Genomic DNA, 19244 nt, shown 5'->3' with positions numbered 1-19244 from the left:
TCCTTCGCTTGAGATCATCAACTACAACCTTACAATCAGAAGCAAGGTGAACGTGTTGCACATTGAGATCATCGGCTAGTGCAAGCCCTTCCCTTATCGCAAGAGATTCCAATGTTGGAGGGTCGCTCAGACCCTTGATCAATATCGCTGATGCACCCTGAAAGCAACCATTGTGGTCGCGGCATATAGCAGCCGCCACCCCTCTACCTCGTGTAACAGCGGCATCCACATTTATCTTGCTGCATCCACTCAGAGGAGGGATCCAACGAGTTGGCCGATCGGTAGCTTGCTGCCTCCTCTCATTCCCTGGCTTCGCTATAATTTTAAGATCCCTCAGGTAAGACTTGATGAACTGGTTTGTGGATTGAGGGCTCTGAAAAACGTCCTCATAAATTGCTTTGCGTCTTGCACGCCATATGGCCCATATAGTCACCACTAAAACAGTGTACTCCACCTGGCTCAGTGCATCATGCAGATTAAAAAGCCACTTCCTCGCGTTGGTCTCCTCATTCATGCTTATATGTTCTACCAGAGATTGGTCAGAAAGTGCCCAGATGCATCTTGAGTTTGTACATTCAAGGAGGGCATGTCTCCAAGAATCGTCTTGCCCGCACAGGGCACAAGTTCTTGTTGTGGACATATTTCGGTGGTGGAGGAGATCCATTGTAGGCATCGAGTGCCTTGCTAAGCGCCAAAGAAAAACCTTCAGTTTAGATGGCACCTTTGTATGCCATGATTCAGTCCATGCCATGTTGTTATCTCGAAGGTCAGATGCACCTGCATTCTCTTCCATCCAGTTCTCCCTATGCACCTTTTTGTTCTGCACTAAGTGATAGGCTGACTTGACCGTGAATCTGCCACTGTGTTCTCCGATCCAAGCCCAGAAATCCTCAACTGCCCTCGTGCAAAGGGGCAGAGAAAGGATTGTATCAGCATCAAAAGGCAGAAAATTTGCCCGAATAACATCTTCTCACCAGGTAGCAGTGGTGTTGTCAATAAGTTCTGCCACCATAGCAGGCGGGTTATTTGTTAACGAGGTGATCGGCCGCATCGGCCCAATCCTGGGAAGCCAGTTTGTATTCCATATATTTGTGGTTGCCCCATTCCCTATTCTCCTGATGACTCCCTGCTTCAACATCTCTTCCATCCAATATCGAACGCCAAATCTGTGAAGGATTGCTACCCAACTCTGCATCCATGAAAGACGTATTTGGATAGTAGGCCGCTTTAAGCAATCTTGCACTAAGAGATAGTGGGTCCTCGAGCAACCTCCACGCTTGCCGAGCCAGCAAAGATAAGTTAAAGATCTCGATGTCTCTGAAGCCCATTCCTCCCAGGTATTTCGGCTTTGTCATAACATCCCGCGAGACCCAAGCAGGCTTTCTCTTTCCCCTCTTACTACCCAACCAAAATTGGCGGATGATAGTGTTGATGTTATCACACAAACCTCGGGGTAATCTGAAACATGCCATAGAGTAAACCGGTATAGCTTGTGCTACTGATTTTATTAGCACTTCCTTCCCTGCTGCAGATAACAGTTTCTCCATCCAACCTCTGACTTTTTCCCAAACTCTGTCACGCAGGTATTTGAACGTGCCCATCTTGGACTGTCCAACATCTGTAGGCATATACCCAAGTATCGATCACTTAGAGATTCATTCTGAACATTCAAGTTTTGCTTGATGCTATCTCATGGAGCTTGTGGGCACCCCTTGCTAAAAAAATATGGACGATTTTGCGTGGTTGATTCTCTGACTGGAAGCATTGCAGTAAGTTTTTAGAAGGTTTGAAACCCTAGTCGCACCTTGATCGCCTTGAAATAAACATTGCCTAAATAAACACGACCAAGGAGTGCCTGGGCCAGGGAGCACGGCACGTGTGCCGGTCCGGCACGGCCCGTGTAGTTGGCGTGCCAGGTCTGGGCCGGAAGCGGAACAAAGTCCATAGGTTCCGCTAAAAAAGAGCCCATAGGTCGAGCTGTCCCTTCCCGTCTCTCTTCCCCTCCATTCCTCCTCTTCTCCGCATCCACCCGAACGGAACCCTAGTCTCCCATCACTTGGATCCGGTCTTTGACATTCTCCGGTGCAGGACGCCGTAAGAATTTCGCTAGAGATCTTGCAGCTGCCATGTATGTTTTTTCTCTCTCGCTCTCTTTTTCTCGAAAGTTCTTTTTACCGCTCGTTCTGTCTATGAACTTCGATCGTTTCTTGATCTTGTGCATATGTTGGGCGCAGTTTTAGATCTTTCTCACTATCAGCGTTGAAGTATGTAACGCAATTCGCGTATTTATACCTGATTTTTGTGTCCGAAACGAATTTGTAATCTAACGGGGCATAAGAAGCATGGCGAATCAGTTATATTTGAAGGCAAGAGCGCACATTTGTATTTTTGGAACACAGTGCGACTTAAATCCCGCAATTTGAGCCAGCCGATTTTTTTCCCCACCTTGGACGAAATAGTGATGATCTCATCACCCGATTGGAAACTTGATGAATCGCTGCGTTTATCTAGGCAATAACACAAATTAAATGTTTTTCCCTGCTATAGTTGTTTTCATTATACATTTCATTAGTTGGGATCCTAGGAGTATGCTTCTAAAGTAACACATGTATTTGGTCTTGGGTTCTGATGCAATGGCTTCAAATCCGTAGGCGAAGTGAGGTTTGTCCTGACCATTAATCACGGTGGAAGTAGGATATTTTGTTTGAGCATTGTCATGCAAATAATTTGCTTTAATCCACACAATAAAATGCTCCACCCTGGTTACATTTCATTGGCATTTGACATCTCTGAATGTCTAATTATTTTTGATCGATGTAAATGTGGACATACATATATTAAACCACTACTCTAACTGCTATAATAAGGTTTTGACTGCCTGTTGTGACCACATCCGCGCAACCAATCGGTGATGCTGCTGTCACGATCGCAGAAAACTGTGCTTCACGAGCATCGTTTTTTACTTATTTAATAGCTATATTCTTCATTCGTTTTTAGTTTATGTTGTGATGGAACGCTAAATTATCTATCCTTGAGTGTGATTGACATGTACTTACATTATGCTTGTTTCATACCTCCTATATATTTGCCTTGTACATTTATTATATTGACTGCAAATTGAAATCTGCATTATGTACTTGCTTGCGATGACAACAAGCAAAGATTTGCTTGTATAGTAGATTGTTCATATACTTATTTATAATCAACACTTTTCTGCAAGCATTAACTTTATGCAAATAACTGAACGCCAAATGGAACATTTATTAAACCCAAGTGGGTGTGATGCAAATAATGCATGTGTTCTGAATCTCAGGGGGGTCAACCTGTCTGACCATGGTGGGAACATGTTGCAGCTATTAATACTTGATTTAACTCCCAATGTATGAATGGAGAAATGCTTGATCTCTTTGTTTTATTTGAGGGAAAAGGGAAAGCAATCTTCTGGAGAACTTTTAAACAAGTTGCTGCCTACTTATCTTCAAATTTCAATAATCTTGCAATGATTGGTCGTTACTGTTCTATCTGTGTTCAGTCAATAATTCAATCTTAAATAATTCTCTGTACAAGAAAGATCATTGCTTCCATTATTCTTGTAATGCTTGATAACAGCAAAGTTTACCTTCCAGCGTTTGGGTTTTGTAAACATGTTTTGTTTCATGACAGGGCGGACAATGAACCTATTGACCCAAAGAATTACCTTGAGGAACGCTGCAAGCCGCAGTGTGTAAAATCACTGTATGACTATGAGGTGAGTGCCACATTTCTCATAACCACAAGACAAACTATTACAGTGAATCAGTCAATCAGAAAAATAAGTGGTAGCTAGTCATTTCTTGTAAATTGCTTGCTAAACAAGCTAGGACCTCTAGTAAGCTGATCTATTTAGGATGTTAGAGCCAAACAAAATTCACTCATGGACTAACTTTCAGAAAGATGTTGCACATGGCTATAGGCTCTAACAAAATTCACTCATGGACTAACTTTCAGAAAGATGTTGCACATGGCTATATTTAGTACAAATTGCTTTTGAATATATGGCCCTAATGGCCTGCAGGATGGCAAAATTCTTTTAGACGAGTGCTTAGAATATAGCCGCATTATCAAGCACCCATGTAAGAGTGAATCACCTCGCCTAATGCAAGTGCCTATGTAAGAGCGAATCACCTCGTCTAATGCAAGCACCTAGATATAGGTTTTGTTTTGCTATAAACACTTCCATTGTGCACACTTAATAGTTTCGTTTCTACTAGAAACTGGCGATTATTACTGTTACATTTAGTATCTTGTTGATATAGGTTTTGTTTTGCTATAAACACTTCCATTGTGCACACTTAATAGTTTCGTTTCTACTAGAAACTGGCGATTATTACTGTTACATTTAGTATCTTGTTGGAATTTACTGGATGCCCACCTCAGCTTTGTGCCTAGCCCTCTAGCACACTAGTTAGTTACTGGATGAGGTGGCAGCATTCTGTACCATATGGCATGGATGACTGGTACATAGATTCTGCTTTAGTTGCATGCATTGATTACGAGTCGAGGGACTAGTCGAGACTAGTCGCTAGACTAGTCTATGAGTCGCATTCTGTGTGTCGACTAGAAATCTCGTGTAGACTAGTTCGCCGAGTCGAGGAGTCGAAGGACTAGTCGTAGACTAGTCTAGACTAGTCGTGCACCTTGAGTCGTTCGACTCAATTTCTTTATTTTTTAGGGATTGGGAGGGGATAAGTGAGCCAGCCACCCTGCCCCTTTCCCTCCATTGCTTATGCTCTTCATGGATCTGCACTCCTCTGCTCTGGCCCTTTCCCTCCATTGCTTCTGCTCTCCCTAGATCTGCCCTACGGTCTCCCTCTGCTGCCTTCTGGCTACTGGATCCGCTCGTCCCTCAGGTTGCAGTAAGCAAGCAAGCATACTAGCAAAGTAATTTCTCCCTTCTCTTCTTCCCTTCTTTGATTCGATTTTTACCCCCTGCCCTCTTCTTTATTTCGTTTTGTTTGCTTCAGTTTCAAGATCCTTAGGTCTAAAGTGCAATGCCTATGCCGGAAATATCTCAAGTACTGTATTCAGCAGCTGCAGCTCAGACCAATGAGCAATATGATCCATCGAAGGATCCTGCAAGAAGCCAACTAGGAGCAAGGATCCAACATGGAAATATGCTTACTTGACTAATCTGCAGGACAAATTGACGCTCCAATGCACTTTCTATAGTATATATTACATATTAATACTAGGTTTTAGTAATTGATTAATGCAAGTTGTGAACTACAGTACCATGTCGACTAGTCCAGCAGTAGTCTAGACTAGTCACGATTAGTCTATGAGTCTCAACCTTCGAACGACTCATCGACTCGTAAACGTTGGTTGCATGATAACATATATGGATCAGGTGGACTGTTATTTATGTTCCATTTATGCTCAACCTAGTCTTGTCAATTTATGTTCCATTCTGTCTGAGGGAACACGTGATTTACGTGTCAAGCTTGCATGCTTACTCTGCAGAGATGTGTGAAGAGAGTCGAGAACGATGAAACTGGGCAGAAGCACTGCACCGGGCAATTCTTTGACTACTGGTCATGCGTTGACAAATGTGTAAGTACAACCTGTACATCGACTAGTTCCAAACTAGTGTTCGTGGAGTGTTAATACTTTGAACATGTGTTTGCAGGTAGCACCAAAGCTCTTTGAGAAGCTCAAATGATGGATGGGATGGCGCTGATTGCCCCAGACCCCAATAAATCGATCCACTGTCCTGATTTCTGATTGTGCTGACCCTGTAACAAGGAGCTTTGTTCTATCTGTTGCTAAAACTTGTCAAAACAAGCAAACACAATTATTTTGGCAGTGGGAACAATTACTTTTATTTTGCTTGTGTAATGTTCATTCTGTTCTGTTATACTTGGACAGATGAAAGCATTTCTGCTTTACTTCAATCCATCTTCAATAATTTTTGCAGATTAAGGAACCTTGAGATATGCACTTTTTTTAGTCAGATAACTGATTGCCATGTTTTAAATCCTCTTTGGCGTACATCCCATGGAACTCGATAGCAGTGCACATCTGACAAGATAGAACCATGATTCCATCTTCAATAATTTTTGCAGATTCAGGAACCTGAGATATGCACTTTTTTTTGTCAGATAACTGATTGACATGTTTTAAATCCTCTTTGGCGTACATCCCATGGAACTCAATAGCACTGCACATCTGACAAGATAGAACCATGATTCCCGCCATTTGGCTGTATAAACCATAAAAGACAACTTGGTGTACATGATACACGAGATATAAACATCCTTCGCAACAAGAGATGGCCAAAGCAGTAAATTCTAGGGCACATGTTTACATACCAAAGCTATGACCAGTATACTCAACAGATAATTCGATTCTCTTTGTAGTAACAGTGAAACACAGCCTGAAAAAAACATTAGGCCCCAAGATGACTGTTCAAATTGTACATAACAAAAGGTAAACCAAAACCAAAAATGATATGCTACATTCCTCAACATCAGTGTTCCGGATCCTAGTATGTCAGGTATGTGCAGAGGGTCAGTCTGTCGAGGCCGAGATATCCTTCGGTTGTTTGCTCGTTTCACCTGAAGTAACCTGTAGAAGTAGAGAACAATCTACTGTTACGGCTCTTTAATTCCTGTTTTTATATCTGGTAAGGGGTATCTTTCTCTAAATACAGGCAAGAGTGATTCTGAACGTACCTGAACTTCTGCCAGAAGACCCTCTAGTTCAGTTAATATATCTGAGAAAGCAGGCCGATTTGATGGGATGGTTTCCCAACATCTCTGCAGCAAGTCTAATAGCTTGGGATGTGTCTTTTCTGGCAGCACTGGGCGCAGCCCCTAGTATGACAGTCAAGTGTTCGGATACTGAGCACATCTCACACAATGAGCATATTACGTACAAAATCTACAATACTACCTACCTGCCTAACACCTACAGCTGCTTGCAGAGGTGTCATGGTATCATATGGGATCTGGAAACCAAAGAAAAAAAAAATCAACAACCTTAACAACTGCAATGATTAATCAACTATTTGTGTTTGGTAAGAACTCTAACCAGTCGTGTAAATTGCATACCTTGGACGTCAGGAGTTCCCAAAGCACAATAGCGAAACTAAATACATCTGCTTTGTTATCATAGGGTTGATGATTTATAACCTATACATGGAGCAGAAAAGCACGTTAGTATAGAGCAGAGTTTCTTGTTTTCAACCCTTTAGTAGTTGTGAGTGTGAAGATAACAATGTAAATATGATAGGCCGTAGACAATTGAATTAATACTCAGATCACTGACACAATAAACTAATCCGAATTAGTGATTTCAGAGGCATGATGTGTTTGATATCAGCAGTCTATACTATCAATTCTAGTCAGGACTTGAAAAAAACGAAATCACAGACTCATTTTGAACATAGTTTGTAACTTAGTTTGGTTTGAGTAGATGATCATACCTCAGGCGCCATCCATCTGTATGTTCCAGTTTCAGCTGTCATGATACCACCTTGATCCTGGAACCGAGCTACACCAAAATCTGCTACTTTAACAACCTAGAAAAGGACAGCACAAACAATCATCAGTTAGAATAGTCTTGGTAAAAATACAACATGCAATGCATGACCCAAAGCTCTGACGACAGATAGGAGCACCTAGATAAACACAATGTGCACCGACAGTATCCTCCACATTCACTGCTTGTCTTTGTTTTGTGCTATTGTTTTCTCTCTATATTCATGACAAATTAAAAAGTTATATGCCACGTACATGATCTTTGTCCATTAGAAGGTTTGCTGTCTTTAAGTCTCTGTGGATAATGCCCCTCTGATGCAAGTAACACATCCCTCGGCATATATCACATGCAAACTTCAGCAGAGTTGGGAGATCAACGACATTACGCTGCTTGTGCACATAATCATACAGACTTCCTCCAGACATGTATTCTGTATGAAATAAAGATAACTGTTGAGTAACAAACACACCAGTTAAGCAAAGACAAAAAAAAGATACATCCTCCTCCTCATCTAGCAAGCATAATTTCTTGGATCTTACAGCTATATTTGGCCAACATTATAAGATCATAAGCTATGTGTAAAACATTTCCAGATCTAATTTTCTCTCTAACAAGCAATTCTTAATAAGGCTCAATATCAGATCCAGAGGATGCTGCATAAAGCTCACCTGTAATTATGCAAAATTTTGGTGGTTTTGTGCATGCACCAATGAATCGCACAACATTGGTATGATGAACTTCCCTGAAAGGGTGAAGTGATTTAGTTTTGGTACTTGCAAGGGACAACACAATTCATGTATGCTTAACTGAGAGCAGTGATGTGCTCATTCCTACATATAAGAAGATATTTAAACTTCTCCAACCAAATTACATATGCTCCTAAAATGTAAAATGTCAATACCTTAGAATATATACTTCTTGTGTAAACTCGTTCCAAACATTATTATTCAAATGCTCGGCTTTTAGAACTTTAACAGCAACATCCTCGCCAAAGTAAGTCCCATGGAACCTTCACATAAGCATAAGACATCTTAAGAAGAAAGCAGTACTGAATAAAGAGCCTCAGTAACTCGATAGTATACAATTCACTCACAAGTCTCCACAAGAACCAGAAGCAATCATCTCTCCCATCTTCAGAAGCCGCTTGTCAATTTCCCATTCCCCACCTTTTACCTGGAATGGCAGTGTTCTTTCCGCAGCTGAGGAGTGAGATGAACCAGACCATGAACCCTGTCACGCGGAAGGAACGGGTTGATTATATTGCTTCATGCATCTAACTAGCAGAAACATAATCAGAATCATCTGCATGCAAACTTCTATCTATTTTTGAATGATTGAGAATCTACCTCATTCCTTAAAACAGATGCTTCAAGTGCCTTATGTAAACCATCAGTATCCTGATCATACCATTGCAAAGTTGCCATCATTTGAGTGAATAAAAATGTAATCCGCATATAAATAGAATCACAACACCTTAGCTAATTTATTGGCATAGGCCCTGTAGTGTTAATAGACATGTATAATGTATTATCATTGGTCATTGCACCATGAGTGAGGGAGGGATGCAACAGCGTGGCATCATTGTCATGTTGTTTCCATCAGAATGCCAAGGCAGGCCTCAATAAAATTGTTGTTGGAAATACAAGTGGGATGTGGCATATTCAGGCCTACTGCTTCAGGATGTGACTTGAAAAGCTGTGTATTTCATTCTGGTTAGTGCTTCAAAAAGAAGCTTACATAACTTCTGATACTAGATTACTTGTCGGTACAATTAACTCTTCAAATATAAGCTGTATGATATCAGCTTAAACTGTGCACTTGTATTGGCTATACCCTTGCTCAAGTCAAGACTCTACGTTTTTACACGTAGCAGTGTTAACTTCATCTCAAGGTGGACTATCACCACATCCATTTGATTCTTGCAGCAATATCAAAATGTAAGAATCATCATTTATTTTGTAAAAATAAATAGGCCAGCAGAAACGCTCTAATACATCAGTTAAAAAACTTTGCATTCAATAAATGACATGATATGATGACAAGAACCTAAGATTACCTCAATGGGCCAACCATCAACAACAAAAACATCAAGAGAATAGCCATCTACGGTAGAGAAAACATGTGCTTCCCTGATGTTCAGCCCAATGTCTGATAGCAAGGCAGACAGCTGGCAGAACAGTGTAGTTAGAATAGATACTGGGGTTAAAAGGATAAAGTCTTCCAAAAAAATTATTAGCATGTATAGTCAAATACATGGTTAAACGCAGAAATGTTGTCCTTTACTAAGATTCCTAGAGTACAAGTACAAATACCAAGTAAGCAGGCATGTCAAATTAGACTTAAAAACAGCAAGCGTGAAAAAATTGATGCTTTGTACAGCATTGGTGAAAAATACTGCAAGGCAGGGAAGTTAAAAACGTATTATGACTTCAAGTTGAAAGGCATCAAAGATTGCTGACCTGACTAAGGAGCTTTGGCTTGTCAATTGTGGAGAAAACTATCTCATGAATGTGTGTGTACGGTGTGTCCTGCCTGTTAAATAGAGCCAAGAGAAGTATATTCGTAAAATTCTAGCAATAAACAGATTTATCTGGAAGAAGGCGCACATTTGTGCACATGGGCATCAAGTAGTGTTTATGCAGGTGCAAATGCATGAGTTCAAATTTTCATTATTTTGCACTTATGTAAAGTAATGGCATCACATCCAACTTGAGGGTCAGCCATTAATTCTGGAACAATTGCCATTTTGTGTTATTTGCATCAAAGTACATCAAATTTGGAAGAATTTAGAGAGGTTGGCCCCCCCACTGATTCCTGTTCTGACACCATTATTGCTTGTCTACAGAAACGCCTAAGCATTTACTCTGTATAGTTCAACTGTACAACAGAAAGTCGGACAGCTATAGTGTGGATGCATTAGTACTCCTTTCATCCTCCCTTCTCCAAATACTTGGCACTTTTCAGTTTTGATCAACACAGACATATGTAGGCAAACATTTTCTTTGGTAGAATGTGATCAGATCCTTACACACAGCTGTAATATCTGAAGCGTGTAAAACAAGCTGGTAAACTTGGGGAAGGCGTATGTTTAATAGGGCTAGTTTGAGGAAGTTCATCTCAGGGCTGTATGGTGTGAAGGATTTAGAGAAAAAAAGATCAGACGTGCCTAGTCAGAAACAGAGGAAATACATCAAGGGTTGCAAATTACAAGCCTTATGATGCAAACATATAAGGAAGGCTATGCAATTACGTGGTAGGAAGACCATGAGCACACAAACTTAATGTCGTATCAGAGTTTTTTTATTTGTTTCTACACCCTTTTTTTGTAAAGAATGTATATTTATAAAGCTCCTTTTGCATGCAAAAGAAGTAAAATGATGTGTTTTATTGGAACTAACAGATGCAAGAGTGCAATTTGCACCCACTTACAGAAACCACAGTAACATTTTATTATATACATGTATTTGTATGTTCCCTGTATTTTTTCTTCACGTCCAGCTGATTTTCTGGTTCTTGATGTACATCATCCTAACTCAACTGTAGGCTATTTCACCAATTGTCCTAATAGTGTTAGAGTACGTAATGGGCCTAATGGACCCATTAGTCTTAGGGTTAATTAGAGATAAGGGTCGCTTGCTTAGGGATCAAGTAAGCCTTGCTTGGGAGTCAAGTAAACCTCTTTATATAAAGAGAGGAGATGTATCAATCTAATCAAGCAAGAATTAAGAAGGAAATCCCTTCCCTCTTGCCCGGCCGTGGGCAAAAAGGCCCCCGGCCAGCCCTCTCGCGCCCTCCTTCTAGCAGCGCCATAACAATTTGGTATCAGCTAGCTTTGGTTCGATCATGTCTTCACCGCCGCCAAGCCCGTCTCTTCCGCTGCCGGTCACCTTGTCGCTTCCGGCGACCACCACGACCGTCGCCCCGCTCCTGCCCGCGCCGGGATCCTCTGTCGCGCCCGCCCCCGCCGTCCTCACCTGGGAGGAGGTGTCCGGGGTGCTACGGGACCTAACCCAGGCGGTCCAAGAGATCCACCAGTTCTTGGCCGGGTCCTACGGGACGCACCCGGTTGCGCCGCCCATCGCCGCCCCCGCGCCGCCGTGGCTGCCGTGGCAGCCGCCGCACCAGGCGGCCTTCGCCGCGCTCGCCAGGCCGCTGCAGCTGCCATCCATCGCCACCACCGCCCAGCCCTGGCTGCAGTGGCAGCCGCCGCTCCTGGCGGCCTCCGCAGCGCCCGGCGTGACAGCGCAGCAGCCGCTGCAGCTGCAGCGGCCACCGCCGGTCAGCTCCGCCGCCCAGTATGGGATGCCCTACGACGGGAGTGCGACGACCTCGTTCCCATCAGCGCTGCCACCATCCCAAGGCGTCCACATCCAGCAGATCAAGTCCCTGCCGTCGCCGTCATCGCTACCCGCCACGTGTCGGCGGCGGTGAGGCTGCAGGCTGCTGCGAGCGGCCTCCTAGCGCGTCGGCGTGTGCGGGAGATGCGTGATCTACAGCTGCCACTCCTCCAAGTTGCCCTTCGCTGCGCAAAGGACCTCGATCTCGTCCGCTGCGTCGGGGATCTTGGGCATGCGGTTTCCCCCACGGGCGGCTGGCATGTTGTTTTCCCCGCGGGCAGCAACCTCAAAGTCTGCGACTTCGGCGGTTGGGGGGGCGCACCCCTCCTCGTCATTCTCAATCGCAAGCCCTCCACTCTTTCCTGTGCGGTGCAGACCAACAGCCGTCCGGCGGGGAGAAGGCAGGGTGTCACCGACAGGAGCGCACCGCGTAGCACCACTGCTTTCCGCCGCCGACCGCCACGAGGGCGCCTCTGCTGGTCGCTCTTGCAACCACTTCCAGGTGGCCATACACATGCACTCCTTTGGTCCAGGTGGTGTCCATGGGATCCAGGTGGCTGTACACGTGCACGTCCGACGTGCGGATGGTGTCCACTTTTTGTTAAAGGGTCCAAAATAAAGCGTCTCGGTCCATTTTAGGTTGAGAATAATAAAACAAGCCGAGATGTAAAAGGCTTGTTTTTAGGTGTTAGGTTTGTGTTGCGTCGAGTCATGCTTATAAGTTGGTTAGGCTGCAGCTCGGGGACAAGCTGCATGTCCAGGTGGGGTGTAGTGTTGACGTAATGGGCCTAATGGGCCTAATGAATGTAAAGCTATCCTAAGATCTACAAACAGTGCAAAGAACCACAGCCTTAGTGAAGACAACAGAAGATATCTTTTTATCAGTTATGACAAATGAGAAATAGCAATGAAACACATGTTACATTCAGCTTGGGGCTCCTCAAAACATGAAGCATCAGATAACAGTGCATGAGTACCTTACAGAGAGATCATCACCATCATCAGCCCCTTCATCAGATGCATCAGAGCCATATGCTGAATCCATGTCTTCAACCTTTAACCAAAGTTGAGAGTAAATTCCACAACTTCAATTTATATTGATGGTACTAAAGGTAAACAATCATTAATGCTTGGGACAAACATGTATAAGAGAGAGAGAAATGAGTAGAAATATAGAAGCTAAGGAACCTTCTCTGTCAACAACCATTCCATCTAAATCATGAGATATCAAATAATTATATGCACACCCAATTAGGGCACTGTAGTAGCCAAACAAACATGATTCACATAAACAATATAGCATGTATCAAGCTTCACAAATCACCTGTCCTATGACAATTTTCACCACAAGATAATCAACTGTCATGTATTATGCCATGACAGCTTAAGTCGCTTATGTACCAATATTCATTTGATACAGAATTTCTACTGTCAGGGGCACGCCGGACATAAGGCCAGTATCACCATTTCTTTCTAACTAAAATTAGCCAAATAATAACACCGAGGGAGTGTTTCTGCAGAAGCATCATATGTAACTACTAGCTAGAATCCAACAACCATCCACTAGCCAATAAAGGAAGGTACAGTTGTCACATAGCACTAATTAGCTGCTTGTCAAAAATCCAACTAACATAAGAGCTTTACCCTCAAAAAACGGACACGGAAAGCAGGGCGCCTCAGAGGATCCTTTGCTTCCGCCAAGACCTTCTGATGGACCAAGACATCTGCTGATTTGTCGACATTGATATCAAGTTGATAGCTACAGAATGAGAAAAACAAAGATGAACCAATATTAGCCCTATGAGTGTACAAAAGACAAAGAAGGAATAACTAACCGGCCCAGGAATACTGAATCCAAAATAATGACTGCAACAGCTTCATTTCCAGATATGAGGTTGTATAAAAAAGGGAACAATTCCCACAGAGAAGAGGATTTGCAAATGGCGAATACGAGAATAATACAAGAATCTAACCAATAATTCATTCATTCTATACGAACATAAAATACCAGATAACCAGAAGCATAACAAGCCAGCAACGAAGTAAAGGGCAAGCTCAGTTTCTTGGAAAAAAGAAAGAGTAAAGGGCAAGCGTCCAGAACAAGAACTCCTTTCTGGAAGATAATGGTCTGAATCCAGTAATATTCACTTGATTTAAATCGAAGCTTAGCTTAAGCCCAGAAGATACCAGTTCAAAATCGAGTGAGCACAGTAAGCCTGCTGATTACCCTACTCGACATAACTGTAGATAGAATCTAAACAAATCGAATTCCCCAGCGAAAATACTGACGGTTCAATTCCGTAGCCAAGTCAAACACAACACCACTCCTAGCGAATGAAACACCAGTGAACACTGGAAGGTAGCTCGAATGTCACCGCGGCAACAGTTTTTATATGCTGGCACGATACTAGTCATTAACCATCGCGAGACCTAATGGAGAAGCCCAAAACAATCTGAAACGCGGTCCCGAGCACAGAGACATTGGCAGAGCTAACCGATCACCTGAATGGAAGCCGCGCGAAATGGGCCTCGAGCTGGACGCGGAAGTCGGGGCCTGCCACCTCCTCGTTGCCGTCGGCGACGAGCCGCTCGAACACCTGGGTGCAGATGTCGCGGGGGGCTCCCCCGCCTCCGCCGCTCCCGCCCGACACTGCGGGCGCGGGCGGCGCCTCACGCGGAGGAGAAGAGCTCTCCCCCACGCCCTCCTCCACGCTCCCACCCTCAGCCGCCACTGCCATCCCCCCGCAAACCCTCCGCCGCCGCCCGAGAGGGTCACCGGGCGCGCATCGTCCGTCCCCTCCAAGCTCCGACGCTCGCCTAGGGTTCCGTCTCGCTCAACCGACGGCGTGTTCTAGAAGGTTCGCGGGTTGGTGGGCACTACTGGGTAGTTGGAGCACTTAAGGGAGAAGGATAGGAGTGGGGGAGGGGAAGAAAGAAGAGGAAGACGATGATGGCTCGAGTGACGTAGGCGCAAGGTGTGTGGAAGTAAATTCGATGCCATACCAGGGATAAAATGGTCTTTTCCGTGACGACGAAATGCCACACCCCACGCTTCCAGGGGCGGCTTGCCATGTGTGGTGCATTGTTTCCACGTCTCCGACAGCTGCCCTATAACATGGTACTAAAATAATAATTGAAATACAATTCTAAAAATAGAAAATATAGTTGAAGCAAAATTAATGACACAAAAATTAACTTTTAGAGTATTAAAAGATATCTTCAACAGTGGCCCCAAAACAGGGCACACAAACACCAGAACACCTTTTTGAACTAGCATTCAATCTGATCGCATTGAATATTTGATGTACGGCAAAATCCTAGGTGGCCCGATGTTCATGATTTGAAGGTGGAATCGAGGAGGGACACGAGAGAGAAACGTGATATCATAAGGGGAAACACTCTATTGGACAAGATTCACACCAAGTATTCCTCAAATCACAAGCAATACATGGGATGCATTATGATCCAAGAACAACAAGGGAAATAAAGATACAAAGGTAGTTCATTCAAATCTCATGGAGAGATGGGTCTTGAATACCTAAGGATCTTCTTCAATGGAGGTCTTGAACTCCGATGGAGTGTCTCTCTCTCTCAAGAGGAGTCCCGCAAGGGGAGATACATGAGCTAAGCTCAAGTGTAATTCTAACCCTAGCTAACCGTAGAAATGAGGAGGGAGGGGGTCTATTTATACGCTAGTCCATGAAGAGGTAAGTGAGAGGGAGATACATGGGCCTCTGGCCCGACATTGCGCGCAGGCAGGCGTTGGATGTCCTGCCTCTCGTGAGGTGTCGGATGTCCGGCCAAGCAATGGCCAATCTTCGGGTGCCTTCGAGTGACCTCTCGCCGGATTTCCGGCAGGGGCCCGGATGTCCGGCCGACCGTGTAGCGCCGGATGTCCGGTCGCTAATGCGCTTCGGTCATCCGTTGGTGCAACTCCTTCTTAGTTGCACAGGCGTCGGATGTCCTGCCTTGGCCCGGATGTTTGGTCGATGTAGGTTCAGCAACTTCGTCTTCTTCCGTCTTCGCTTCCACACTTCCCTCGCGGATGGCGTGTGCATTCTTTGGCACTTGCATTCCTCCTCATCATCCGTGAGGCTCCGATAATATCTGTGCATGCACACGAGAGAAGTGTCAAGTAGAATACCATCCTCGACGCTTAGCACGTGTAAAGGAGAAAGCCTTTTATTATTAATTTAACATCTCCAGAAACATTTTCCACCTATATATTATTTAGCGGTAATACCCGATATTGCCCTATAAACTCTGAAACCCTTCCGGTGACCTGAAACGCTTTTGGTTCCTCTCAAAACTATTTTGGATATTAACGAAACTATTTCATAAACAAATCCTCGTCGCTCTCGTCCTACTAACACTTAGTAGATCATGATTACCTTAAGCTTGTGACCCTGTAGGTTCGGTAAATCATAGACATGAACGAAACCCCTTCGTTCAATGACCGATAGCAGAACCGTGGACATCCATATCGATCCCTATGAATACATATTACTAGGAAAGGGCTTATAGGTGAACCCTAATGGGTGGCGGGTGGTGTAGGGAACCCACCACTTCTAATTTTGCAAACAAGCAGTGGCAAGCGCCAAATCCTGCCCGCCAGCGCTACCCAAGTATCTGTGGAGGCCGACCAAGATAACCCGCCATAGTTTTGCGTTTTCTAATTTGTGCCCGGCTGGCAAGCTATTGTGGCGGGCGCCGATGGTTGCCCGCCACAGTTCACTTCCTCATCAGTGGCGGGCGGCCTTTTGGACCCGCCACAACAATATTTGGGCACCCACGCGCCAAACGTTTTCAAATATTTTCAGATAGGGGGTGGCAAGTTCTGGAAGTCGCTCGTGACAGCTATATTTGGTCATGTTGCCGCCTCCCACGCTTATACTGGGGTGGCGGGTAACTCGTGTGCCTACCACTGTTACACACGACCTTACCTACCCCAAGTGCGGCAGTTGGAGCTCATTCCAAACGCAAACTCTTTCTCCCTCCTTTCTCACTGCCGCCAGCGTCGTGGCGTCATTTGTTGCCACCGGCGAGGTCGCCGTCCATCGTCTTGAATGGCGTCAAGGAGCCAATCTTCCCCGTCGCCTGCGTCATCTGTCCCCGCCTCGAAGTTCGTCCGTGTCGTCGTGCAACGCTACCTCAAACTACTTCCCCGTGACCGTCACCCGTGCCTTCATTCGCATCCAATGTCATCATCGTCTCCGTCGAACTCGACGTCCGCCGACGTCTCCGCCATCGACCTCCGCCTCATCCAGCGCGTTCTCCGACTCCGGCCCGATAAGCACACTTTGTCGAATTTGTAGTATGGGCTTCATATGGGTAGAAATATTCATACAACATTTTATTAGTGTAGTTAAAATGTACAACATATGAATAAAAATCTAGTACAACATTTTATTGGTGTAGCTAAAATTTGTTGTATGATGTACAAATATTCATAAGTGAATGTCTTAAAATTGAATGTGTGTGCTAGACAAAATGTATTACATGTGGATAAGCATATGGTACATTAGTTTTTTCATGATGCAGGTGTATTCATAGTGAGTGCCAATGCTTTTGCGAAGCGTGGATTAAGTTCCGTTTCGCTTAATTTCTGGCACTCAATATGTCCAATTTCTATCAAAGGTCATGCTGTTTTTTTATAAATGTTATATCTAAATGTCAAATTGTTTAATGCAATTTAGATGAAGAAGCCACAACACCTCGTTAGGACTCCTACAGCCGTAGACATCATCATGAGGGTTGCTCAGTACACCGAGATCGTGCTCGGTCATATTTCGAGAGCGCTCAGGCAACAATCAAGAGCGCTCAGTCATATTTCGAGAGCGCTTAGGCATATTCCAAGAGCGCTAGAGCAGCCGCTGCAAAGTGCAAGAGTAGCCGCTGCGAGCGCAAGAGCAGCCGCGGAGAGTGCGCGAGCAGCCGTCGAAGCTGCGAGGACCACCCAAGAGGAGATCACGAAGATGACAGAAAGTGAGGGTAGCTCATGATGGATGGAGTTGAACAACTAGTGCACTGCTTTCATGTGATCTATATGATCGATGCGTGTGAACTTAATTTCTAAGTTGCTATGATGGAGCTCTACACTTTTGCTTTGAACTACTAATGAACTGTGCAACGTGGTGATTTGCATCGTCTATGGTGCTATGAACATTATGATGTGACTTTTCTCTATGTGATTGGATAACTATGAAATCGACTTGTTGTTTTTTTATTTACGTAGATGAAGTGGAACTGGTATGTGGTGTACATCGGGAAGAATCCTGGAATTTATGATTCAAAAATGCTAGACTTACGGATGGCTGCTCCGGAATTTGCCTACGAACTCATTTCCCCATAAATCATCTACCCCCTGACTCCCTGTTGTGTCCCCCTCTCCCTTTGATTTCCTTTCACATGTTGACAGCTCATCCCGTAACTAGACTCCCATGAAAATTGTCCGTAGGTGTAGCGTTGTCCTTTATGATTCATGGGAGATATGCAAGGAGCAAGTGGACGGTTACAAAAATAGCTGCTACAAAGGATATAAGACTAAAAAATAAGCTGGGTGTCATTATGCCAACTACGTCTGCACAAAAGTTGAGAATCATTATGTCAATTACGTCCGTGAAGAGAAAATCAACTATGAAGTATGCAAGACTGAGTGGACAAGTGAACGAGTAAAGAATTTGATTATCTTTATCCAGCTCATTGTCATTATGGTATTGTTGTTATCATGAGGTCTTATATGTATCTGTACGTACTAATGACGCAACATGAGTTGTTATACACTAATGTGTACATCTATTTGTATGAAGTTTAGATTATTGATATGTTAAATGTAATGTCTATGATCGCTTACGTTAGTTGTATGTTGTATTGTGGTTATTTGTATCCTGTGATGTGTATATCAGGGGCTGGAATGGCTGGACGCTGAAGAGATAGTTGTGGCGGGTGACATGTACCACCCACTACAACTAATAACATATACCAATGGCGGGCAATTAGGGTCGCCCGCCACTGGATAGGCTCTAATAGTGGCGGGCGCCCACCTGCCACTAATGCCATAATAGTTGTGGCGGGAGATCGGTGGTGGGCGCCCCTGGGAGTCTTGCCCGCCACCACTAGCCTTTTCCCACCCGACACTGCTAGGCATTCCCGTAGTAGTGACACGAATGACATTCGAGTGAACCTTTGATTATCAGGTGCTATTCCCTTTGCTTTGTGATACTTTACAAAACCTGAGACGTATCAATATCCTCTTGAGTCATAAACATGATCACTATACCAATCTCCTTGTTACTGGTTTTGTTCTTCTTTCTTGTTGATATGTTCCGGCATCCCCGTGACATAGTCACATGTGTTTGGTGATACGTCTCCAATGTATCTATAATTTTT

At 44.1% G+C, this 19244-nt stretch overlaps 2 protein-coding genes across 2 annotated transcripts; one reads left to right on the top strand and one right to left on the bottom strand.

The window, feature by feature from the left end:
* Window positions 1-1972: 1972 nt before the first annotated feature.
* Window positions 1973-5958, top strand: LOC119308209 (cytochrome b-c1 complex subunit 6-like). Its single transcript, XM_037584330.1, has 4 exons — window positions 1973-2128; window positions 3664-3748; window positions 5500-5589; window positions 5666-5958. Coding segments are annotated over exons 1-4 (210 nt in total). The 5' UTR covers window positions 1973-2126; the 3' UTR covers window positions 5699-5958.
* A 250-nt stretch (window positions 5959-6208) lies between these two features.
* LOC119308208 (serine/threonine-protein kinase STY46-like) lies at window positions 6209-14819 on the bottom strand. Its single transcript, XM_037584329.1, has 15 exons — window positions 14358-14819; window positions 13500-13614; window positions 12833-12909; window positions 9978-10050; window positions 9575-9685; window positions 8865-8915; window positions 8612-8748; window positions 8420-8527; window positions 8187-8260; window positions 7773-7948; window positions 7463-7558; window positions 7089-7169; window positions 6935-6985; window positions 6711-6851; window positions 6209-6603 (listed from the first exon to the last, which is right to left on the bottom strand). Exons 1-15 carry the CDS (start codon window positions 14591-14593, stop codon window positions 6547-6549), a joined length of 1584 nt encoding a protein of 527 aa, XP_037440226.1. The 5' UTR covers window positions 14594-14819; the 3' UTR covers window positions 6209-6546.
* Window positions 14820-19244: the final 4425 nt, after the last annotated feature.

This window comes from Triticum dicoccoides, chromosome 5B, assembly GCF_002162155.2.
Source record: "Triticum dicoccoides isolate Atlit2015 ecotype Zavitan chromosome 5B, WEW_v2.0, whole genome shotgun sequence".
Classification (NCBI taxonomy): Eukaryota; Viridiplantae; Streptophyta; class Magnoliopsida; order Poales; family Poaceae; genus Triticum; species Triticum dicoccoides.
The sequence above is the reverse complement of the archived record's forward strand: the minus strand, read 5'-3'. Positions and strand labels throughout refer to the sequence as shown.